At 62.0% G+C, this 21,375-nt stretch overlaps 3 protein-coding genes across 4 annotated transcripts; 1 reads left to right on the plus strand and 2 right to left on the minus strand.

Annotated features, from left to right (window-relative positions):
• Nucleotides 1-4,535: 4,535 nt before the first annotated feature.
• RITA1 (RBPJ interacting and tubulin associated 1) lies at nucleotides 4,536-8,499 on the minus strand. 2 transcript variants are annotated; one of them, XM_067306800.1, is made up of 3 exons: nucleotides 8,445-8,499; nucleotides 6,661-7,058; nucleotides 4,536-5,981 (listed from the first exon to the last, which is right to left on the minus strand). In XM_067306800.1, exons 2-3 carry the CDS (start codon nucleotides 6,945-6,947, stop codon nucleotides 5,438-5,440), a joined length of 831 nt encoding a protein of 276 aa, XP_067162901.1. In that variant the 5' UTR covers nucleotides 6,948-7,058; nucleotides 8,445-8,499; the 3' UTR covers nucleotides 4,536-5,437. The 2 variants fall into 2 exon arrangements, with proteins under 2 accessions (XP_067162901.1, XP_067162902.1); XM_067306801.1 differs by having other exon boundaries at nucleotides 6,661-7,006; nucleotides 8,445-8,463.
• Nucleotides 8,500-8,570: 71 nt separating this feature from the next.
• On the plus strand, nucleotides 8,571-16,720 carry DDX54 (DEAD-box helicase 54). The gene is made up of 20 exons (XM_067306788.1): nucleotides 8,571-8,645; nucleotides 8,978-9,101; nucleotides 9,255-9,325; nucleotides 9,457-9,645; nucleotides 10,113-10,162; nucleotides 10,627-10,668; nucleotides 11,229-11,324; nucleotides 11,592-11,713; nucleotides 11,997-12,058; nucleotides 12,576-12,707; nucleotides 12,855-13,065; nucleotides 13,527-13,661; nucleotides 14,036-14,257; nucleotides 14,349-14,422; nucleotides 14,773-14,970; nucleotides 15,178-15,323; nucleotides 15,413-15,526; nucleotides 15,754-15,858; nucleotides 16,161-16,264; nucleotides 16,381-16,720. The coding sequence occupies exons 1-20, from the start codon at nucleotides 8,571-8,573 to the stop codon at nucleotides 16,602-16,604; spliced, it is 2,496 nt and encodes an 831-aa protein (XP_067162889.1). The 3' UTR covers nucleotides 16,605-16,720.
• Nucleotides 16,721-17,147: 427 nt separating this feature from the next.
• CFAP73 (cilia and flagella associated protein 73) lies at nucleotides 17,148-19,930 on the minus strand. Its single transcript, XM_067306798.1, has 7 exons — nucleotides 19,597-19,930; nucleotides 18,944-19,049; nucleotides 18,729-18,833; nucleotides 18,451-18,651; nucleotides 18,141-18,362; nucleotides 17,727-17,885; nucleotides 17,148-17,634 (listed from the first exon to the last, which is right to left on the minus strand). Exons 1-7 carry the CDS (start codon nucleotides 19,800-19,802, stop codon nucleotides 17,521-17,523), a joined length of 1,113 nt encoding a protein of 370 aa, XP_067162899.1. The 5' UTR covers nucleotides 19,803-19,930; the 3' UTR covers nucleotides 17,148-17,520.
• Nucleotides 19,931-21,375: the final 1,445 nt, after the last annotated feature.

Genomic DNA, 21,375 nt, shown 5'->3' on the forward strand with positions numbered 1-21,375 from the left:
GCTGTACACCTGCATTATCTCAGCTGGCTCTGAGCCCAGGCAGCCAAATCCCCCAAATGGGGGATTTTTCTTGGGGCCCTGACGCCCTGCTCCCTTTGCCCCTGGTGGGGGTCCTGTTGGTATTACAAACGGGTGGATCAGGCTTCTGCACAACTGCAGCATCCCCCTTGCTACCGGAGCAGAGGTGTCTAGTCTTTGATCAGCACCATCTTTGCAAAAGAGCCTTACTTCTCTTGCCAACCTGATGTTTCCCCCTACCCTCCACTTCTCAGGGGTATTTCTTTCTTTGTTGTGTTTTCCAGGTCTGGATTTGAAAGAAGGACAATGTGATGAGAGATCTCAAAAACAGCTTGCAAGATCTGGCCAAAAGACTCCAAAAACTGCATCCTGCAGATCAAGCAGAAAGCAGAAAAACAGCAAAAACAGGAGCTGCGGGCTTCCCAGACCAATCGTACCAAGCTACAGCAGGATACTCAGCACCTAAGGACACAACTCAATACCGTCATATTGGAGCACTAAGAATCAGAGCTGGCTCTCAGAAAGGGACCGCGGGAAGAGATTAAACCCGTTGTAGTGCTGTCAGGCCAGGCTGCTCTCTGCTTCAGGTAATTACCCGGCTCCTGCTAGTTCCTGGCAGGATGCATATGCTGTTTTTTGGAGTATACCTGCTCCATCAGAATGCTCTGCTGATTTCTGTGGAAAGCAGCCCTGCAGCAACACAATTGCAACCACCAAGGAAGTAGCTTACTCACAGGACCTCCTTCTCTCCCCATGCACTGACTCAGCTCTGAAACCACCTCCACAAAGTGCCGTGACACTCTAAAGAGCTTGCGATCTAGTCAGAATTCAGAGCAGCCAGGCTACTGCAAAATGGGCAAGGCATGTGTTGAGAAACAAGGGAGCTGTACGGGTTAGCAGAGCAAACATAATATTGGATGCAAATAAAACCATCTTTTATGGTTTGTTTGTAGCATCTAGGGCTGAGTGCAGCTAATTTTGGAAGCAAAGCAGTTCCCAGACTGCCTGGTAATTTGTTAAGAGACACAAGCCAAGGAATCAGTGTTGAGTCAAATATAGAGGAAGTGTGTTTTATCACTGTGCTGAGCAGATGGAAAAAGAAGAAATAAGAGCAGCAGCAGGCAGGAGTCCTAGCTGGGACTCAGGCTTTTACATCGACAACTCTGGCCTGAGCAGAGCATCAGACAGGGTGAATCTGGAGCTAGAAGAACATTTCCCCCCCTCATTTTAATCCTGCTTGGTGTTTGCTTCAGACAAGCACTGGCCTTCTAGAGCAGGGCAGCACACACCAGTTATGGAGCATCTTTCACTCTTGCACTGGACTGCACAGCTCTGGTACAACAAGGTGGCAGAGGGACTGGGCAGTGGCAAAGTGACAGAACCGCAGTACAAAATCCAAGCGACCCTTGGACACACCTTTCAGATGTGATTCAGTTTCACCCACAGAGCTCTCAACTAGCTCCATGCTGTAAACCAAAGGATTCCCTTATTGCCTCAGAGAACCCCCAAATCAAGGGCAAAAAATATCTCAGCTGGAGGAAGCTTTCCAGAAGGAAGAAGTATTACACTAAAATGTAATGATGTGGGGTCAAAGCTATGCTGTTTTCCATCTCAGGCTACTTCCCACCAGGCTTCAGGTGTCCGTGAGGTCTGCAAGTAACACATCCTGCTGTTTATTTCAGAAGCAGCACAAAGTGCAGCTCGAAACTGAGTACTGAATTCAGAAGAATGAAGTGGACATGGGAGAAAAACAGGTATCCTCTTTAAGCTGCTTGGCTCTCCTACAAGGTGGTGTATCCAGGGAGATCCCTGTCCAAACAGATGGACACACACAGGAGGATATGGCAGAGGGGCAATCCACCACCCAGGTTTTGCAAGGGAAGGTATCTTTGATCTGCCTGGGCGTTAGGGGGTTCTCTGCTGTTTTTGCTTTATGGAGGGTTACATCAGTTGCTAAATCCCACAGTAACTGGGAGCTGATGAGCTACCTCATTCCGTCAGACACGTCCACCTGCTCCGAGGGAACAGGGCTCTCACTTTTGTGTCAATCCTCAACTCTGCTGTCTCCATCTAGTGTCCAAATCTCGCTTCTGTTTCTCTCCCTGCCCACTTGAGAGACCTGCAGATTTAACAGCTTGCATGTCACTGTCCTGACATCCAAATTAAGCTTAACAGGCTTAGATTCATGTCATCACCCCTAACGCCTCCTCTGAGAAAGCTCTAATTGCTTTCATGTCCCTACACTTTTTAACCAGATGAAGAAAAGCTGCTGGATTACCAGCAAAGCAAAATGTAGGGAAGGTCCTGAAAGCTTGCAGCTAATTGTAAGTAAAGAGCCTCACTTTGTCAGGTTTTTAATAACATCAGTTTTTTTGGGCTTCCTATCTGCCAGGATGGCTGGAGCCCCAAGTCCCAGTGGGGTCTGGGCAGAACTTGCTAATGCAGACACATGTCCACACTGCTGGTTCCCCTAAACGTCCTCCTCCACATGGCTCACTTTAGTGCATGAGGAAAGGAATAAACAGCTGATGAGCACCACCAAAACTACCTGTCCTTGGCCTTCTGCAGCCTGCCATGGCCTAGCTCTTCCCACGCTCCCCAGAGTTTACGTATTAGCTGGGCTTCAGTGCCGCTCTGATATAACCTGCCTCTCAGCAAAGCTGCTAGCTCGGACTCAGCCCCCTCCTAACTGCAGAGATGTGGCTTTCTATTCCAAGCACTGGCAAAGCAGGCTCTGACCTGCATATTACCTGATCAGGGTCCCCATCTGAGGATGGGTGCTGTTTGCAAAGTAGGAGAAGCTATGGGGGGATTTTTCAAAGGAGCATGAAAATATGAGGACCTGGTGTTTCTTGAGATTCCCATCCAGGCATGTTTCCTTTTTTGGTCCCTTGGAAAGGTTCCGTTTAGCAGCCAGTTGTTGTTCTACCTGAATTTTGGATAGGTAAAAAGGATCCCTACCCAGGGATTTAGAGGACCTGTGGGAGGCCCTCAAGCTTGCCAGGCTGAGTAAGAGGCACTTCATGCAGTCTGCACCAAGGAGAAGGCCCAGCTGGCCCTGAAGGAGAAACATGCTGTACTTACCTAGTATTCCCAAGCTGGGGAGTAGCACAGGATATGGCAGGAGAAGAACAAGTGGGATGTGAGGGAGATGGCCATGATGATCTGTATTGCCATTTGCATCCAGAAATGCTGCTTGGTCCAGACGCTCCTCAAGTCGAAGACGAAGAAGAAGAAGGGAGAGGGCAAGAAGGACAAGAAATAAGCACAAAATCCATCCTCTCTCCTCTATTCTCTCCTCCCAGCCAGTCTGCTGGCTCCCCTGGGGCTCAGCTCCCCCAGACTACAAGCATTAGCTGAGAGAGCTTTTGCACTAAGGCCCAAGACTCCTGGAGCCAGGGCTGGCTCTCAGGTACAGGGTACGTCAGAGCATTGGCACAATGTGTCTCACTATTTTAGGTTGAGCCCACTGCCTTTCAGAAGAGGACGTCTCTTGCCAAAGGACCAGGAGTGCAGATTCCTGGCAGGTCTCCCTCGCTTCAGCTCCGATGCCCTTCATGTGCTCGTGTGAGTCAGGGCCCAGTCCTGCTGCTACTGAAGGTGGCAATAAAATCATTCCTGGGGCAGGATGATGCCCTTACCCTGACTCGGTTTCTCCTTGGGTGTATTTGAGAGAACTTTTTCCTTGGCATGGGAGGAAGCTGGAGGAATTCATCACTTTTCAGCGAGGAAGAGGCTGGGGTATGCTGTTCCCCCCGACGTGGCTGCAAGCAAGCGGAGCACTGCAGCGCCCGCTCTGCGAGGACCCTGACCGGGACCCCTTCCTCTCCCCATTCCCCAGCCAAACCCTGACGGGGCACCACCCCGACCGTTTGCAGTCAGGGCCAGGGGAAGGGTGGGATGTGGCCTCTGCTCCCAGTCCTACAGATCCCTCCCTAAGCCAGGGAGCAACTGAACTGTTTTATTTTCTTAACCTTGTAACAGCTTGATACCATGGAGCCCTTTATTCCTCTCCCAGCTAGGGCTGAAATCAGCCATGGATTCAGACATGCACACAGAACTATGTCATATATGTTTCATTTTCTTGGGAAACCAGGCTGTGTTACGTGCTACCATAAGGGCCAATATGGCCCAGGCACCTCCTCTCACATCTTCTTTGCGTTAAACAAGGCCGGGAGAAGCAGCATTTTTTAGGCCTGACTCCCAGCGATTCCTCTGCATTCCCCGGCTTCAGTTGCTCATCACTGCAGCCTCCCTTCCCGTAAGAGGGCAGCAACCCCGGCTGCAAATGCCAAGTCACCTGGCCCAAGTCCTTCATCTGCCTCCCTACCTCTGTTCATATAGGGGCACCTAAAGAAAAAGGACTCAGTTGTTCTTTCCCGCCTAAGGAATGGAAATCGAGGATCCGTTTTGCTACGACAGTCTTTGGGGATATTAGCTGTGCCCCAGGCCTGAACCCACCGTGAGGCCAAGACCCCACAGCAGCGCCCCACACACCAAACACAAGCCCCAGCAGATTCGCCTTAGATCATTTATTTGTACGCAAGCGCGGCATCGCTGCGACAGCACCTCACAGCGCTCAATACGAATGACAGGATTTTTGTGTCTGCTCAGCAAGGCCCGAAGCATTAGAACAGGGTGCCAGAGACGTCGTGCAGTCTCGGTCCTCAGCGGTTTCCAAGACCCGACCGGATAAAGCCCTGAGCAACCTGGTCTGACCCACAGCTGCCCCCGCTCCGAGCAGTTTGTGCTAGAGACCTCCTACGGTCCTGTCCCAGCCGAAAGAGGCTGTGACTGTGCAACAGGCAGGATGAAGCCAGACCCCTCTCTCCCCAGAAGTGGCCAGTGGAGGTTCCTGTCAGGGCACCAACAGACCCTGCTTGCCCTGGCCAGCCTCACCTGGGACCTCCATCCAGGCACCCTCTGCTCCACGGTCCAGGAGCCCCATCTGCACTCGGGCCCGGCCCCCCATCCTAGCCTGAGCTACGCTGTAGGTGTACCTGCGTCCAGCCCTGTCTCCTGGCTGGGCCCTGCACCTACGCTGTCAGTAGTCCTGTCTCCTGCTGACCTGACAGGACGTGCTGGATGGAAGCAACCTGACTCATTACCTCGCCTCATCTGATGATCCCTGGACAGGCAATGAGAGCTGTTATTACCACGACGGCTGTCCTGCTCGGGCGCCGTGGGACTGCGCCCTGCTCAGGGACGTCACTCACTGCCCCGTTGACGCTGTGGTCGCTCTCAGCTCCTGGCTCGTCCTCCCTCGTGCAGCAACCCCCCCTCGCTGCTCCCTGACAGCTCCTTCCCTTGTTTGCAGCCACAAGCGGCTCCAGGGTCCTTGGAGACTTGCTCACTGGGATGTCAGGCCCCCGTTGTGGCTAAGTTAGGCGTGTATTTACATAGAGAGGGACATTTCCTTTCACTTCCAGGGAGGCTTGGGTTTGCAAACACCCAACGCCTTGGAGTTCCTGGCAGAAGAGGGTGCAGACACGCTCTTAGACCGAACCCTCATCAAAGGGCCTCGGGGCGTTGCAGGGGCTGTTGGGGGGCCCTGATTTTTATGCTTTTCTGTCTTGGGGTTGCCTGAAGCCAGTCGGAGGCTATCCGGAGAGCCGTTCAGCCGGGTGAGAGACTGGGAACGTCCTCTGTTGGGAGCACCCCGGCCTTCAGAGTCCGAATCGCTCTCAGGCCGTTTCCAGATGTAGGACTTGCCCTTACGATCTGTGCCAAGGTTTGCTAGCGCCGGTGATGCCGGGGCTCCTGGGTGGACGGCTCTCAAGGGCGTCTCCTTGGAGCGGGAGGAAAGGCTTGACTGGTTTCGGGGGGCGGATGATGGGCTCCAGAGCAGTGCATGAAGTTTGGCTACGTCTTCTTTCTTCATCCAAGAAGCCGCCCAGGCCGGATCCTCAGGCTTGGTGCCAAACAGAGACTCATCGCAATAGGACGGAGTGTGACTTTTCAACCTTTGTGGAGAAACAAGGAAAGAAAGGCGGGTTCACATTAAGGTGGGAAAAGGCAGCAGCAGAGACCTAACTGCCATGTGGCAGGGGAATTTGAAGGGGACAAATCCTTGCTTTTGCTCTGGATCAGAAGCTGAGGTTAAACCCCACTCCAGACCCTCCTGAGGGCTGCTTAGGGCCAGCAGAGCCTTAAACAGGCTCCTGATCATTTGGACTGGAGAAAGGTGGGCAGAGAGGGTTTGCTGTATTGCTTTCCCGAGCTGCTGGTTACAGAAACGGGCATTAGGTTTACTTGCCCAGTGGGCTCTCTGGGACCGATTCTCAGCAATGCGGGTCTTCCTGATGCCTACAACTCTTCCAGAAATCCTCTCCCCTGGGAAAAACTCTATATGGGAAGAAACACCATGGGAAAAGGGAAGAAACACATCTGAGATGCCCAGCCATCGGAGAGTTTGCAGCCACCTTGCAGAGGGGAAAACCGCAGCCGTACTCGACATACACTGAGGCAGCGAGTCGGGGAACGCAGCTGGACCATATCCTGCCCCCGCGTTCCCGGGAGCCGCTCCGAAGGCCGGCGCAGGGACCAGGACGGGCTCCCGCACCCCCCTCAGTCCCAGCCGCGGGACCCTACGTGCCGCAGGGTTTCCAGCGGGCCTCGCGGGGGAGGAAAGAGGCCGCTCACCGGTACTTGTTCCTCCTCCTGGGGGTGCCCTGCGGCGCGCAGGCGGAGGGGGCCACAGCCTCCGCTTTCCACCCAGCCCCGGCCGCAGGCGGGCTCCACACCAAGGGCCTCGTGGGGCCGGCCTCGTCCCCCCAGGGAGGCGCGAAGTCTGGCGGCGCCGGGCGAGCCCTCGCGGGGCTGCCGAACAGCGTCTCGTCCACGTAGGACGGCCGGGCCTTCGCCCTGCGGCGGCTCCGGCTCTTGAGCTGCGCCTGGGGAGCCGGGCTGCTGGCCACGGCCGCGCTCATGGCCGGCGGGGCCGGGGGCGCACGCGCCGGCAGGGCGGCGGAGCAAAGTGGCAATGCGGCTGCAGGTGACCGGGGGATGACGGCGGATCAGAGAAAGGGGATCCCCGGGGGCTGCCAAGGACAAGGGCCTCACTAGTGGGGGGGCACCGGTGCCCTGCCCGCGCCAGCCCGGCCCTCGCCCCCGCTGGGGATGCCCGTCCCCGCAGCCCCTCTGCCCCCGCGGCTGCGCCCACCACCGTGACCCCCGCGACCAGGCCACCACGGGTCAGCGCGGCCCTGCCCCAAATCACCCCCCACCACGGCAGCCCCTTCCCCAGTCGCCCCATCTATCACTGCTCCCACCCCCAAACCCCCTGCCCACCCCAAAGCCCACTCCAGATTCCCCCAACCCCCCCGGCCCATCCAAAACCCCACCCCAGATCCCCCCCAAATCCCCCTGCCCACCCCAAAACCCCACCCCAGATCCCCCCAAATCCCCCTGCCCACCCCAAAACCCCACCCCAGATCCCCCTAAATCCCCCTGCCCACCCCAAATCCCATCCCAGACACCCCAAATCCCCCTGCCCACCCCAAAACCCCACCCCAGATTCCCCCAAATCCCCCTGCCCACCCCAAAACCCCACCCCAGATTCCCCCAAATCCCCCTGCCCACCCCAAACCCCACCCCAGATCCCCCCAAATCCCCCTGCCCACCCCAAAACCCCACCCCAGATTCCCCCAAATCCCCCTGCCCACCCCAAAACCCCACCCCAGATTCCCCCAAATCCCCCTGCCCACCCCAAACCCCACCCCAGATCCCCCTAAATCCCCCTGCCCACCCCAAAACCCCACCCCAGATTCCCCCAAATCCCCCTGCCCACCCCAAAACCCCACCCCAGATTCCCCCAAATCCCCCTGCCCACCCCAAAACCCCACCCCAGATTCCCCCAAATCCCCCTGCCCACCCCAAAACCCCACCCCAGATTCCCCCAAATCCCCCTGCCCACCCCAAACCCCACCCCAGATCCCCCTAAATCCCCCTGCCCACCCCAAAACCCCACCCCAGATTCCCCCAAATCCCCCTGCCCACCCCAAACCCCACCCCAGATCCCCCTAAATCCCCCTGCCCACCCCAAACCCCACCCCAGATTCCCCCAAATCCCCCTGCCCACCCCAAACCCCACCCCAGATCCCCCTAAATCCCCCTGCCCACCCCAAAACCCCACCCCAGATTCCCCCAAATCCCCCTGCCCACCCCAAAACCCCACCCCAGATTCCCCCAAATCCCCCTGCCCACCCCAAACCCCACCCCAGATCCCCCTAAATCCCCCTGCCCACCCCAAAACCCCACCCCAGATTCCCCCAAATCCCCCTGCCCACCCCAAACCCCACCCCAGACCCTCCTGCCCAGCCCCAACCCCCCCGAATCCCCCTGCCCAGCCCAAATTCCCCACCCCAGATCCCTGCCAATTCCCCCTGCCCACCCCAACCCCCCCCAGGCCCCCCCGCCGCTCCCACCTGGCCGGGCGCGGGGGGCGCGGGAAGCCCCGCCCCTTCCGCCGCTCCCGCCCCGCCCCCGCCGCACACGTGCTGCCGCCGGGGCGGGGCCCCCCGCGTGCTTCCGCCGCCGCCGCCGCCGCCGCCATGGCGCCGCCGCGCGCTCGCCGCCAGCGGGGCCGGGCCGGGGCCGGGCCCGGGGAGCAGCGCCGGGGGCCGCCGGTAGGGGGGGCCGGGGGGAGGGGGGGGTGCGCCTGGCGGCCCGGTGCCCCCGGTCCCCGGGGCCCGTGTCCCCAGTCCCCCATGTGCCCCGTGTCCCCGGTGCTGATGCCCCCAAGCCCCCATGTGCCTGGTGTCCGCGGTGCTGATGTCCCCGTCCCCCACGTGACCCCTGTCCCCGGTGTCCCCAACACCGGTGTCCCCAGCCCCCGTGTGCTCCCCGCCAGCCCGGCCTGGGGGACAGAGCCGCTGCCTCCCGCGTCACCGGGGCGCCCGGCTGCCCCGTGCCCGCCGGCCGCCCCACGGCCCTCACCGCGGCACCGTTCCCTCCGCAGGCGCCCGGGCGCGCGCTGCCGGCCTTCCCCGCCGCCGAGGAGGCCACCGCCGAGCCGGACACCCAGGCCATGGTGCGGGCCCAGAACATGAAGAAGAAGAAATCTGGGGGCTTCCAGTCCATGGGTGCGTGCGCGGGGCTGCGGGGGGGAACCCTTGGAAACGGGGCCATTCCCCTTGGAAATGGGGCCGAGCCCTGTCTGCTCCGGCCGAGGCGCAGCTGCGGGACCCCGTCCTGCTTGCATCGCTCCATCACCTGCTAATCCATGTCTCCTCCAGGCCTGAGCTATCCCGTCTTCAAAGGGATCATGAAGAAGGGCTACAAGGTGCCCACGCCCATCCAGAGGAAGGTGAGCCCCACCGGGGCGCGGAGAACCGGACCAGGGCCCTCCGGGGCGATGGTTGCCGCCCGTGTGGGGGGGCCCACCCCGGGTGGTGGCGCTGGGTGGTGAGGGCAGCGCCGCTGGGCTGTGTCTTGCAGACCATCCCGGTGATCCTCAATGGCAAGGATGTGGTGGCGATGGCGCGGACGGGCAGCGGGAAGACGGCCTGTTTCCTCATCCCCATGTTCGAGAAGCTGAAGGCGCACAGCGCCCAGACGGGGGCCCGAGCCCTCGTCCTCTCGCCCACCCGCGAGCTGGCCCTGCAGACCATGAAGTTCACCAAGGAGGTACCAGGATGGAGGCAGCGCTGGCTGAGCTGGGATGGGCGGACGGAGGGCAGGGGAGGCAACAACAGCTCAAGCGATACCGTTAACCTGTGGGGCTCCATGCTGCAGATGATGCTGAGCTATCTGCAAAGGGTGAAGGCCATCCTTATCTCCTTGTGCTGCTGATGATGATCAAGCGCTGTCCTTTGCCTGGGGGCATCTGTGCAGTGCCGGAATATGACTTGTGGCTTCCACACATGGCCCACCCCATACTTAGAGGTTCAAGCTAATCCACAAAGGGAGGGAGGGAAGGGCAGGCAGAAGGAAAACACATTGTGTTGGTGCCCTCATCACCTGCCTGTCTGCTCTGCTGCATCCCCGGCGCTGGCAGCAGGGCTGTCTGCTGGCATTGGGAGGGAACAGCACAGGGATTTGGTTTGATGCCGAATCCACTTGTAATTCCCTCGTGTTTCTCCCTTACCCTGCAGTTGGGCAAGTTCACAGGCTTGAAGACAGCTCTTGTTCTGGGAGGAGACAAGTAAGTCATCCCCAGTGCCCCCACCAGCGTTTCTGCCATTCCACCTAAAGCCCGGGCAGCCCTGTTGGGGCTCTCTGCAGGCACTCGGCCTATCCCAGCTTCCCTGAAGTGTGCTGAGGGCTTCCAAAATGTGCCAAACGTTGGGACTGGACATCACAGTGGCATCTGGAGCAGGTCTCCTGGGCTGGATGGCCTGAACCTTTGGCTGGCAATTAAGAGAGCTACTCACCTGCTCACGCGTGAGATCCCGGGGACGAAGGGCTCCCCTGTGCGGCACATCCCTGTCCACAGCCTCCAGCAGGCAGAGCGTGGCCCAGAAGGATCTGGCCTTTGCCCCATCCCTCGGGGCTGGCCCCCAGCTCTGCAGTCCCCAGCAGCTTGTGCGGGGACCCCTCGCGAAGGCAGGCGGGCTGAGCTGCCCCTCTGCCGCCCGGCCCCATCTCAGGCTCTCTCCTCTCTTGCAGGATGGAGGACCAGTTTGCTGCGCTGCACGAGAACCCTGACATGTGAGTCTCTGGGGGACTTGGAAGGGGCTGCGCTTCCCTGCTGGTGTGGCGAGGAAATGTGTGCTGAGGAACGCCGGAGGTACACCATGTTGGGGTGATCCTGGGACCAGCTGCTGGAGCCAGAAAGGGAACCCCACAATTTCCCTCGGGTTGCCCGCCACCCTGCTGCTGATGGCCTGGCGTAGCCCCGGCAGGTCCTGGCTCGAGTCCTGCGAGCTGGCTGGTCCTGCTCCCAGTGCCGTCCAAACACAAGCTGAATTCCTCCCCTCCACCTGTGCCACCTGACGGCTGGCATCATGGGGGAGGTCCCTAGAGATGGCCCTGGTGTTTACAGCCATGTCCAATGGATGTGTCCTAGGCTGCCTTCAGAGCATCTTCCTGTGCTCCTTGCATGGGACTAGGGAGCCTCTGTCAGGTCTTCTTTGAGCCACACTTGTGCTCTGGCACCTGGGAGGGTGGGGGGAGACCTGTCCCATTCTGCTGCCCCATGCGTGGTCCCACGGAGAGGCCCTTCACTGGGGTATGGACCGGCCGAGCATTGCAGTCTCTGTTCCTTGCAGAATCATCGCCACCCCGGGGCGCCTGATGCATGTGGCGGTGGAAATGAATCTGAAGCTGCAGAGCGTGGAGTACGTGGTGTTCGACGAGGCCGACAGGTCAGCAAGGGCCGGCGCCGGGGCAGAGCGGGTCCCTGCCGGGCACTGCCTTCCCAGGAACGCACTCGCTGGGATGAGAGTGGCTGGACTGTGGACTCAGGGGGGAGCTGCATGCCCCATGTTTGGGGTGAGCGATGAGTCCTTGCTGGGGGTGGGAGACACGGAGGACAGGAGCTGTGCCAGAGGGAATGAGGTGCTGGTGGGTGGCAGGGCCGGGTATGGTGGGACGTGCCAACACTCTGATGTCCTGTATCCCTTCTCCGGCAGGCTGTTTGAGATGGGCTTTGCAGAGCAGCTCCAGGAGATCATCGCTCGGCTCCCTGAGAGTCATCAGACGGTCCTCTTCTCGGCCACACTGCCCAAGCTGCTCGTGGAGTTTGCCCGGGCTGGTGAGGACCGTGGGGTAGAAAGTGACTGCAGGGGTTGGATTGGGGGCAGCCAGGTTAAGATTAGCTGTTAGAATCGGTGGCCCTACCCCAGCTGGCAGTGCTCCACTGGAAGGCTGGGGACAGGGACGTGACATACATGGGTCCATGTGCAGACTGGGAACTGGGGAACCTGAGCTGGGTTGAAGCTGGGCCAAGTGGGTATCCTCAAGCCAAGGGGTAGGGCTGGTCCTAGTAGCCCATCGCAATGTGTGACCACATCCCATCTGTGACCCACATCCCACAGGGCTCACGGAGCCGATGCTGATCCGCCTGGATGTGGAGTCCAAGCTCAGCGAGCAGCTCAAGGTGAGAGGGCCTGGGGGGCCCAAGATACAGGGGGTCGCCTTGTCTACCATTAGGGTACCCCACACCCCCTGCAAGCCAGGGCCAGCAAAGGCCCTGTGGTGACAAGTAGGCTTGCAAGGAAGGGGTGATGATGTCTGGTATGGGGTCTGTCCTGCTGGCAGCTGGGCATGGCTGTGTGTCCTTCTGACCCCAAAGTGCTGTGGGCTGGCAAGCGACCAGGGTAGCATGTGAGCTGTCCCCATCTGTTACCTAGGGTACAGCCCTGTTGGGGGTTAAACATAGAAGATTGGGTGGAAAATTTAACACACTGGGGCTGGGATATCATAGCCGTAAAGCAGCAGGGCTGAGAAGACCCCAACCCTGGTGGCCTGTCTTCTTGCACTCAGTGTTGTGTGAATGCATTAAAATAGCATATGGGGGAAGGACCTGGTGAGGGGACCAGGTAGCTGGGGGTGTCCCCAAGAGCATGGAGACACAGAGGGTTGGGAGCTGGCTGAGCCCTGCCCTCTGTTCGCAGCTGGCTTTCTTCCACGTACGTGGGGACGACAAACCGGCCGTGCTGCTCCACCTGCTCAGGAGCGTGGTGAAGCCCCAGGACCAGACAGTCGTCTTTGTGGCCACCAAGCACCACACGGAGTATCTCAAGGAGGCAAGTAGCATTTAGAAGTACCCAGTGGGGTTTGGGAGGTCAGGGTGGGCACCCTAGGGTCTCGGAGCCCTGAGAGCTGGGGGACCCTGTCCCTTGCCTGAGGGTGCTTGCCAAGGTGGGATCTGATCTTTCTTTCTTTCTCTCCAGTTGCTGACGGCCCAGGGCATCCACTGCACACACATCTACAGCTCGCTGGATCAAACCGCCCGCAAGATCAACATCGCCAAGTTCTCCCAGGGCAAGTGCCCGGTGCTGCTGGTTACGGACGTGGCTGCCCGTGGGCTTGACATCCCCATGCTGGACAATGTCATCAACTACAGCTTCCCTGCCAAGGCCAAGCTGTTCCTGCATCGCGTTGGTGGGTGCTGGTGCCTTATGCAGGGTTCCTTGCAACCTGGGCATCTTCTCAGGAGGATGGGGACAGGGAGGGGTGCAGATGGGCTGTCCCTTGTCCCCCTTTTTTGAGGGATCTCCCTATACCCTGCTGGGAATATCCCGGAGCAAGTGAGTACTGTCCCTGCTACCTGGGCTCTAACTGTGAGGGCTCCTCAGGGGCAGGAGCCTTCCCTCCATGGCACATGCACCACGGGCTCCCCTACCCACAGGGACCATCTTGGGGCAGCTGCAGGGTGATGGCACCGCAATGGGCTCATCTTTGTCCCCTTCACCAGCAGCCTGCTGCCCCTTGCCAGCTGTGCCCACCCAGTAAACACCACAGGCCAGCCTATGGCTCTGGCTCCCTGGGACACCAGCGGGTCCCCAGCAGGTTGAGCTGGCACTGGGGCTGGTTTCCCACTCTCCTCTTCCCCCTCCTGTCAGGTCGTGTGGCCCGAGCTGGCCGGAGCGGCACTGCCTACTCACTGGTGGCTCCTGATGAGATGCCGTACGTCTTTGACCTCCACCTCTTCCTGGGACGCCCGCTTGTCCTCGCTGGTGCTCAGGAGATGCCCGCCGGTAAGGCAGACCAGGCCCTGCTGTGTCCATCACAGGCATCAGGGTGGCTTGCGGGCACAGGTCCTCGCAGCCAGGGCAGGATACAGGGGCGCTGGCCCTGCGGTCGCTGGGGTTTTAACCTTGGCCGGCCTTGGAGCTCATGGCCTTGTGGTTGGCATTGCTGCTGCACCGTGTCCTCTCTTACGGGGGAGGTCTACCCTTGATAGGGGGTGCAGCTGGGCAGCACAGGGTGCCTGGGGCTCTGGTACGCACTGTGTGATGGGGACGCTGATTTAACAGCGCTAACTCCCCGCGCCCGTTATCTCTGCTCCGTTCGATCCTGGGTTGCTGCCACACGCTGCGAGAGAGACGACACAGTGTTCCTTGTCCCGCAGATGCCAGCGGGGTCCTGGGCCGCGTCCCCCAGAGCCTGGTGGACGACGAGGAGTGCCTGCTGCTCACGGACCACGAGGGCTCGCTGGACCTGCGGAGCCTGCGCCGCGTCGCCGACAACGCCCACAAGCAGTACGTGCGGTCCCGGCCCGGCCCCTCGCCCGAGTCCATCAAGAGGGCAAAGGACCTGGATGTGTCCCAGCTGGGCATCCACCCGCTCTTCAGTGAGTGCTTTGGGGGTGCCAAGGGAGGGGGTGCCCCGTCCTCGTTGCGAAGGAGCTAACCTGTGCCTCTCTCTGTGCCCACGGCATCCAGGCGCTCGCTTCGAAGACACCGAACTGGAGAGGCTGAAGTTTGTGGATAGCATTAAAACCTACAAGTCGAAGGCAGTGAGTTGATGCCGTTCTCTGCCCTGTGCAAGCCCAGCCACTGCCCCCACAGGCAGCAGGAGGAAGGGGCACCTGGCCGGGCCTCGGGGCCTCCTGTCCCTGGTCCCCCTCGGGGCTCTCCGTGGTGGGGTGCAGGTCATCAGTGCCGTTGTGGGCACAACCCATACATGGAGGGGTCATTGCCATGGTCCCAGGCCCTGCTGCCCTGGCTCCCAGGGTGGCTCCTAGGGTTAGGATGGGAGCCAGAGGGAAAAGGAACCAGGTGGGAAGGTCCATCCATCTGGCCGCCCTCCCAGTCCCATGCAGCTCACAGGGTTCACTCTTGCTTTCTCTCCCCACCCTGGGAGCAGACCATCTTCGAGATCAATGCCACAGCCCGGACGTTGGCCAGTACCGTGATGCGGTCGAAGCGGCGCCGTGACCATGCCCTCATTGAGAAGTACCAGCGTGGGCAGCAGGAGAAGCAGGCAGCAGCTCTCCAAGGGCAGGGGCTGTGCCCAGTCCTCCCTGGGTCCGAGGAGAAGGAAGGAGAGGAGGAAAACCTCCAGGTAATGGGGCAGGGAAAGGGGACCTGCTGTGGCTCTGGAAGCTGCCACCTGGCTGGCATCTGCTGGGTGCTGACTGGCCACCGGGCTGTGCTGTGGATTTAGGGCTGGCACGGTGACTTCCAGGAGAGCCAGGCACCAGGGTCCAGTTAGCAGGAGGACGTGGCCCCTGCCATGTGCTCTCCCAACCCCTCTGCCATCCTGTTCCAGGACGTGTTCTCCACTGTGGTGGGCAGGAAGCGGAAACGGGGCCGTGAGGGAGAAGACGGTGCTAGGAAAAAGCCGCAGCAGCAGGCACAACAGGACGAGGACTTCTACATCCCCTACCGGCCCAAGGACTTTGAGAGCGAGAGGGGGTGAGTCAAGGAGGGGCTCCCACAGCTCTCCTGCCCCAGACGACGGGAGGCACGTGGAGCGGCTCTCACCTCTCCCGCTCCCCGTGCAGGCTGAGCGTGGGCGGCGAGGGCAGCCCCTTCGAGCAGCAGGCAGCCGGAGCCATCCTGGATCTCATGGGCGATGAAAACCACAACCTCAACAAGAGCAAGCAACTGCTGAAGTGGTGAGTGGGGTCTGTCCAGGGAAGGGGGTGATCTAGGCGTCGGGGGGCTGGAGGATGTACCCCGGGTGGGTGTTGCCCCCCTGAAGGCACCTTCTCTTTCTGGGTGTCTCATGGGGGCAGCTAGAGCTGAGATGCCTGGGGAGGAGGATGGGGGCAGGGCTCGGTAGCCCCATATGCAAGAGGCTCCCAGTCTTCCCCCGGTCCCACCACCCTCCCCTCCTTCGCAGGGACCGCAAGAAGAAGCGATTCGTGGGGCAAACGGGCCAGGAGGACAAGAAGAAAGTGCGGACAGAGAGCGGGCGCTACATCAGCAGCTCCTACAAGAACAACCTGTATCCTGCCTGCGGGCGCTGCCCGCCTGCCCGTGCTGCAGCGGGAGGCCTGGGGCTGAGGGTGAGCGCCAGCGAGGCAGGAGGGCATGTGGCCGCGCCTCGGCTGAACCCGCTGGCAGCTGCTCAGCCTCACATCCTGCGCCCAGGGCCGTGTCCGCTGCCAGACTGGAGGCAGAGACCCCCCCTGCCCCACATGCCAGCCAGCACCAGGGCCATGGCCCTGGGAGGGAGGCTGGTGTTAGACACCATTGGGGGTCAAGTGATGGGGAGCCAGCACACATTTCCTTAACCCCCCGGCCCAGCTATGAAAAGTGGAAGCAGAAATACAAGGTTGACGAGCGGGACGAGGAAGAGGAAGATGAAAGAAGGGGTGAGCAGGTCAGGGGGAAGCACAGACGAGGGCACGGTGAGTACCTGAACAAGTGATGGAGCCCCACATAATCCCCTCTGTGCCCCAGATACCTCACTCTGGCCTCCAGGTATCGGTTTATCTCTGAACTTGGCTCTTCGTCCATCCCGCAGGGACCCGGCATCCCCCAGCCCAGGGCAAGGTGCGCTCAGAGCTGAAGAACAAGCAGCAGATCTTGAAGCAACGCAAAGCCGCGGCCAAGCAGCGCTTCCTGCAACGCGGTGGCCTCAAGCGCCTGAAGGCCAGGAACCGGCAGCGGGTGCAGGAGCTGCGGCAGATGGCTTTCGGGCGCCGGGCGGGCACCACCAAGAAGGGCAAGCTCCGGAAAAGGATGTAGGAGACGGGGCCGTGCCTGGCACTGCAGCGCACAGCGCCAAAGCAAAGGGCTCGGCTTCCCCCATGCCTGGACTTGGTGTCAGGAAAGGAGACATTAAATATCTGGCTGGTTTTGTATCCTGCCTCCACTTTGGCCTTGTCACAAGCATCTTGCTGAGGATTAGCAGATCTGGGTGCTGGCTCTTGGGGCCATGCTGGAGGGGGAAATCGCGTGCCAGGCTTTAGGACCAGTCCCAGCCTGGCTTTTGGCACCTTAGCTCTCGTTCCCCAAACCTCTCAAACACTGCCAGGCCCCTTTCCACTGCCTGCCCTAGCTCCTGCCTCCTCTGCCTCCCAGCCCTGCTGGCACGGGCTGGCACCCATTCCCCCCCCCGTACACACACGTCTTGATGCAGGACTATGCTGGCACCAAAGCTGCTCTTCCACATCAGCTGGAGCGAATCCTGCCCTGCTGCTCTTGGTGCCTGGGGGAATTCCTACCCCTTTGGGCTATCCCCAGGCGCAGTCCTAAAACAACCAGGCGCTCTGGGCCCAGCAGCTGGGTTGTATTTTGGCAGGAGACAGCTTTAGGCCATACCAACAGCAAGAATGTGAGCAGCAGCTCCCCCTTCCTCCTCCCGGCCCCAGGTCCCGCTGCCTCTGCAGCACCTGTCCCAGGATCGGCCCGGGGGAGCTCTCCTCCTCCCAGGCCCCCGACTTGAATCAGTGCCATCCCGGTGCTCCACAGCCGCCTCTCCCGCTGCCATCTGCATCGCCTGTCAGCGTGGAGGGGTTCCCAGACGTGTTGGAGGTGGGGAGCAACCTTGGTCCCCAGGCATTCACTGGAGGTCCTGGCCAGGATCACCCGCTGGGCCCGGTGCCAACCGAGGCAGCCTCTCCCCAGCCCCCGGAGCGGGCGGCTGTTCTCCGAGCAGGGGTTATTCCTGGCTCGGAGGGGCCGGAGGTGGTGGCAGGCGCTTGCTGGCAGCAGCGGGCTCCCCGGGGCACAGCTCGGCACAGATGGCAGCCAGGTCCTGCATGCAGAGCAGCACCTGGTGGAGACAGGGGCCTTAGCACCACGCTGGCCAGGGACACGAGTGTCCCTGTTTCCACCCAGACGCCCAGGGGAGGGGACTGTGCTGACCGTGTCCAGTTGGGCCTCGGTGTCCTCCAGGGCCACGTCCGCCGGGACCTTGAGCTGCTTGGTGGCCATCTGGAAGAGGTTGAGCACTGCCATCCGGATCTGCCCCAGCAGCAGGGTCTTCTGGGCGGCCGTGGTCTGGATGTGGGTCCAGTGGGACTCCTGGAGCAGAGCAGGAGGGAGCCCTGGGCACCACCGCAGCCCCGCGGGGAGCCTGGCCTGCCCCACGGCCCCCACCAGCAGCGCTGGTGCGACGCGCTCCCGTGCGCGGTTGCTGGCGACGCTTTGCAGGCGCGTGGGAAAGCATCAGCTCCGCTCCCCGCTCAGTGCGGGGGACGCAGCCTGGCCACGGAGGGGCCATCGTCGGGGCCGGGGCGCAGGTGCTGCCCACCCCTCTCCCCGCGGGTCCATCCTTACCCCCTGGTGCACCTCCCGGCGGGCGGCCTCCAGGCGGTCCCGCAGCTGGGCCAGCTGGTTGCTCCTCCGCAGCAGCTCGCTGCCGGCCTCCTCGCGGTAGCGCCGGAGCCGGGCCTGCTCCGCGGCCAGCTGCTCCTGCCCGGCCTCCGCCCGGCGCGCCAGGGCCGCCCGGGCCCCCGCCAGCGCCCGGAAACGGGCCAGCATGGCCGGCACGTCCTGGAACTGGCGGCGGGCAGGGGGTGAGGGCGCGGGAGCCAGGGAAAAGGGGCAAGGGGGGGGTCCCCGGCTGCGCCCGTCGGGCCCCGCTCACCTGCGCCGCCCGCGCCAGCACGCTCCGCAGGTAGTCGCCGAAGACGCGGTGGCTCCGCAGGCGCCGGGCCAGGCGCCGCCTCCGCCGCAGCAGCCCCGCCAGCTCCCCGCGCAGGCGGGCGGCCTCGGCGTCCCGCTGTGCCGTCCGGCCCCGCTCCTGGCTCGCCTGCCGCAGCGCCCGCTCCCGCTTGGCCGCCGACGCCTGCCGCGGAGGCGCGCGGGTCACCGGGGCCTCCACTGCCACCGCCACGGCCCCCGCCGGCCGCCCCGCGCCCTCACCTTGAGGAAGGCGTCGAATTTGCAGACCTCCTCCCGGAGCTGCTGCTCCTTCCGGCCCAGCTCCTGCCGGCGCTGCTCCAGGCTCTCCATCCTCTGCCGAAACGCCTGCGGGGACGCCCGGGGGGGGGGGGGGGGTCAGCTGGGAGCGCCCCGCGCACGGCGGGGATGGGGGGTTTTGCAAAGGAGAGCCCCGGTTTCGGGGCCGGGTGCCTCACCTCGCGCTGCGCCTGCAGGGCCCGCTCCACCTCGGCCACCTCGCGCCGCTTCAGCAGCAGGCGCGTGGAGGGCAGCAGCGCCGCCGCCTCCCACGCCGGCACCTTCCTGCGGGACAGCGGGGGGGTTGCAAACGGGATGGGGGCCGGGTGGGGAGAGGCCGGGGCGGAGGCACCCGCCGGTGCAGGCAGCGCGCCCGGCTCGGCTCGGCAGCCCGGCCCGCGCTCCTGCGCCCGTGAGCCCTCTCCTCCCTCGGTGCCACCGCCTGGGAACACCCCCCCCGACCCCCAGGTCTTCCCCCAAACCCGGTGCCCCCGCGGTGCCGCCCGCCCTCGCGATCCCCGGCGGCTGCCCGGAGTCACTCCAGGAGACATCCGCAAACCTCTTGCCTGCTCCGCGCCCCCAGACCGGCTCCTCAAATAACCCCCCACGCTGTTAACGGCAGGGAGTCCCAGCAGCCGGGCAGTGCAACCCAGCGCTGCGGTGGGGACGCAGGACGTGGATGCCCCCAGCCGAGCCCCCTCTGCGGAGCCCGTGCCGGTGGCAGAGCAGCTCGTTCTGTGGCCGGCAGCGTCCGAACGGGCGCAGCTCGGCTCGGCTCCACTCCGCCAGCGGCTGCCCATCCCGCCGCGCAGGACAGGGGGATCTCACTCACTGGAGCCGTAGCTTGTCCCGGAAAGCTGTCCGCAAATACTCCTCCAGATCGAAGGCCATGTTGGGAGGGATTTTCCCGGAGCCTCCGAGCCGAGGGCCGGGCGCGGAGGAGCGTGGGAAGCAGGGAGCCAAGGCGACGGGCAGCACAACACCGTTGCCAGGGGCGCCCCGGCCCTGGGGAAGTTTTGGCAATCTGGCTCCGAGCATCCTCGGTTACCTCCCGGCTGGAGCACCCTGCCTGCCGGGGGGCTCCCCAGGAGCCTTGACAGGGCCAGGAGGCAGCGGGGCCTCCCCCCGGGACGTGTCCTCTGCCCCCAGGCACTGACCCTGCCTGGGCACAGCCCCTTTTGGGAACGCGAGGGTGACGTGGGGCGCTCCGCATGCCTGCCTCCTGCCCCCAGGCCCCTCCCTGCACCGTTCCCCCCCAGGCCATGCTTTTCGGCTCCGGTTCCCTCCAAAGCCCTGGGGTCACTCCTGGGTCCCGCCGGTTCCCTGCCTTCTCGCTCCGCGCCCCCGCAGGCCTCACCCTTTGCGCTCTGGGATGCTCCTCAGCGCTAAGGCTGCCGTCCAGCCCCAGCCGTGGCCCTCTAACCACCTCCTCCCCTGCGGAGCCCTTCCTTTCATCCTCCAGCCCGCTCTTAGGGACCTGCGTCCCTGCCCATCCCGTCCACAGCCCCCAACTGCGCTCTGGTCCTCCTCAGCCACCGCTGCTCAGGCCCTGCTCCCCTTCCGAGATCTCCGTGCACAACCAGATCCCCGCATAAGCGCTCCAATCCCCTCCCTACCTGCTCAGCTCTCCTCCGTTTCACTCTTGTTTTTCTCCACTGTCCTGCTGCGGGCTCAGACCCCTCTGCTTCACCCACGGCGGGTACGTAGTTTCCTTCCACTCCTCTGCATGCCTTCCAAATGCCTCCCTTTCCCTCCACGTGCCTCCAGATCTCCTCCACTCCCCGTATGTGCTTAAATCCCTTCCTTTACCCTCCCTGCACCCTGATGCTCCCCAGTTCCCTCTGTGCTCACATCTCCCCCATTGCCCTCCATGTGCTCTTTTCTACACAACTCCCCACTTTATGCAGTCTGTTCCCCCCACGTGCCCTGACTCCGTTCCCCTCCATGCATCCTCAGACCCCTCTGCGCATTCTCCATTCCGCCCCGGTCCCATCTGTGCACCACTCTGGCCCATGAGTGCCGATCCCCTCCCCAGTCTATCTGCAAACACACTGCTCCTTTCTGCTTCCCCTGGTGTCCGTTTTCATTCCCTCCATTACCCCTGCAGAGTGCTCAGATTTGGTCTGTCCCCTCTGACCCCCTCTATTACCTACCACACACGTTCTGACCAGCTCCGTATCCCTCCTTTCACACCCTGATCCCCTCCGTTCCCCGCATGCCCACTCAGATCCCTCCTGATCCACGTGTGCTGGGATTCTCTCCACTCCCCTCCAGTCCATGGTGTTTGCCTCCATTCCCCCTGTGCATCCCGATCCCTCCTGTCCAGTGTCCCCCTTATGTGCTCCAACCCCTGCCATTCCCTGCTGTGCACGCTCAGACCACTCTGTTCCCCTCTGTGAGGGCCTGAAGCAGTTCCACCCGTCACTGTGTGCTCAGATCCCTACAGTCCCTCTCCGTGGCTGCTCCACTCACCTCTGTTTCCTTCTGTGCACTGCCCGATCCCCTCTGTGCACATCCTGATCCCCTTTTCCCCTCCCTGTACCAGTTCCCCTTCATCTCCCTCTGTGCTTTCCATCGTGGCCTGGCATCCCCATCAAAACCGCACTGCACA

The sequence above is a fragment of the Apteryx mantelli genome, chromosome 17 (assembly GCF_036417845.1).
Source record: "Apteryx mantelli isolate bAptMan1 chromosome 17, bAptMan1.hap1, whole genome shotgun sequence".
Taxonomy (NCBI): domain Eukaryota; kingdom Metazoa; phylum Chordata; class Aves; order Apterygiformes; family Apterygidae; genus Apteryx; species Apteryx mantelli.

Bases quoted from the DNA above. Each gene is read 5' to 3' on its own strand.
- CFAP73 (XM_067306798.1), bottom strand. From the start codon at position 19,802: ATGCTCGGAGCCAGATTGCCAAAACTTCCCCAGGGCCGGGGCGCCCCT. The intron at 18,363-18,450 runs GTGAGCGGGGCC...GCCCGCCGCCAG, and splicing joins TGCTGGCGCGGGCGGCGCAG to TTCCAGGACGTGCCGGCCAT. The intron at 17,886-18,140 runs GTAAGGATGGAC...GCTCTGCTCCAG, and splicing joins GCCGGGAGGTGCACCAGGGG to GAGTCCCACTGGACCCACAT.
- DDX54 (XM_067306788.1), top strand. From the start codon at position 8,571: ATGGCGCCGCCGCGCGCTCGCCGCCAGCGGGGCCGGGCCGGGGCCGGG. The intron at 14,258-14,348 runs GTGAGTGCTTTG...CACGGCATCCAG, and splicing joins GGGCATCCACCCGCTCTTCA to GCGCTCGCTTCGAAGACACC. The intron at 15,859-16,160 runs GTATCCTGCCTG...CCCCCGGCCCAG, and splicing joins AGCTCCTACAAGAACAACCT to CTATGAAAAGTGGAAGCAGA.
- RITA1 (XM_067306800.1), bottom strand. From the start codon at position 6,947: ATGAGCGCGGCCGTGGCCAGCAGCCCGGCTCCCCAGGCGCAGCTCAAG. The intron at 5,982-6,660 runs GTGAGCGGCCTC...TTCTCCACAAAG, and splicing joins AGGAGGAGGAACAAGTACCG to GTTGAAAAGTCACACTCCGT.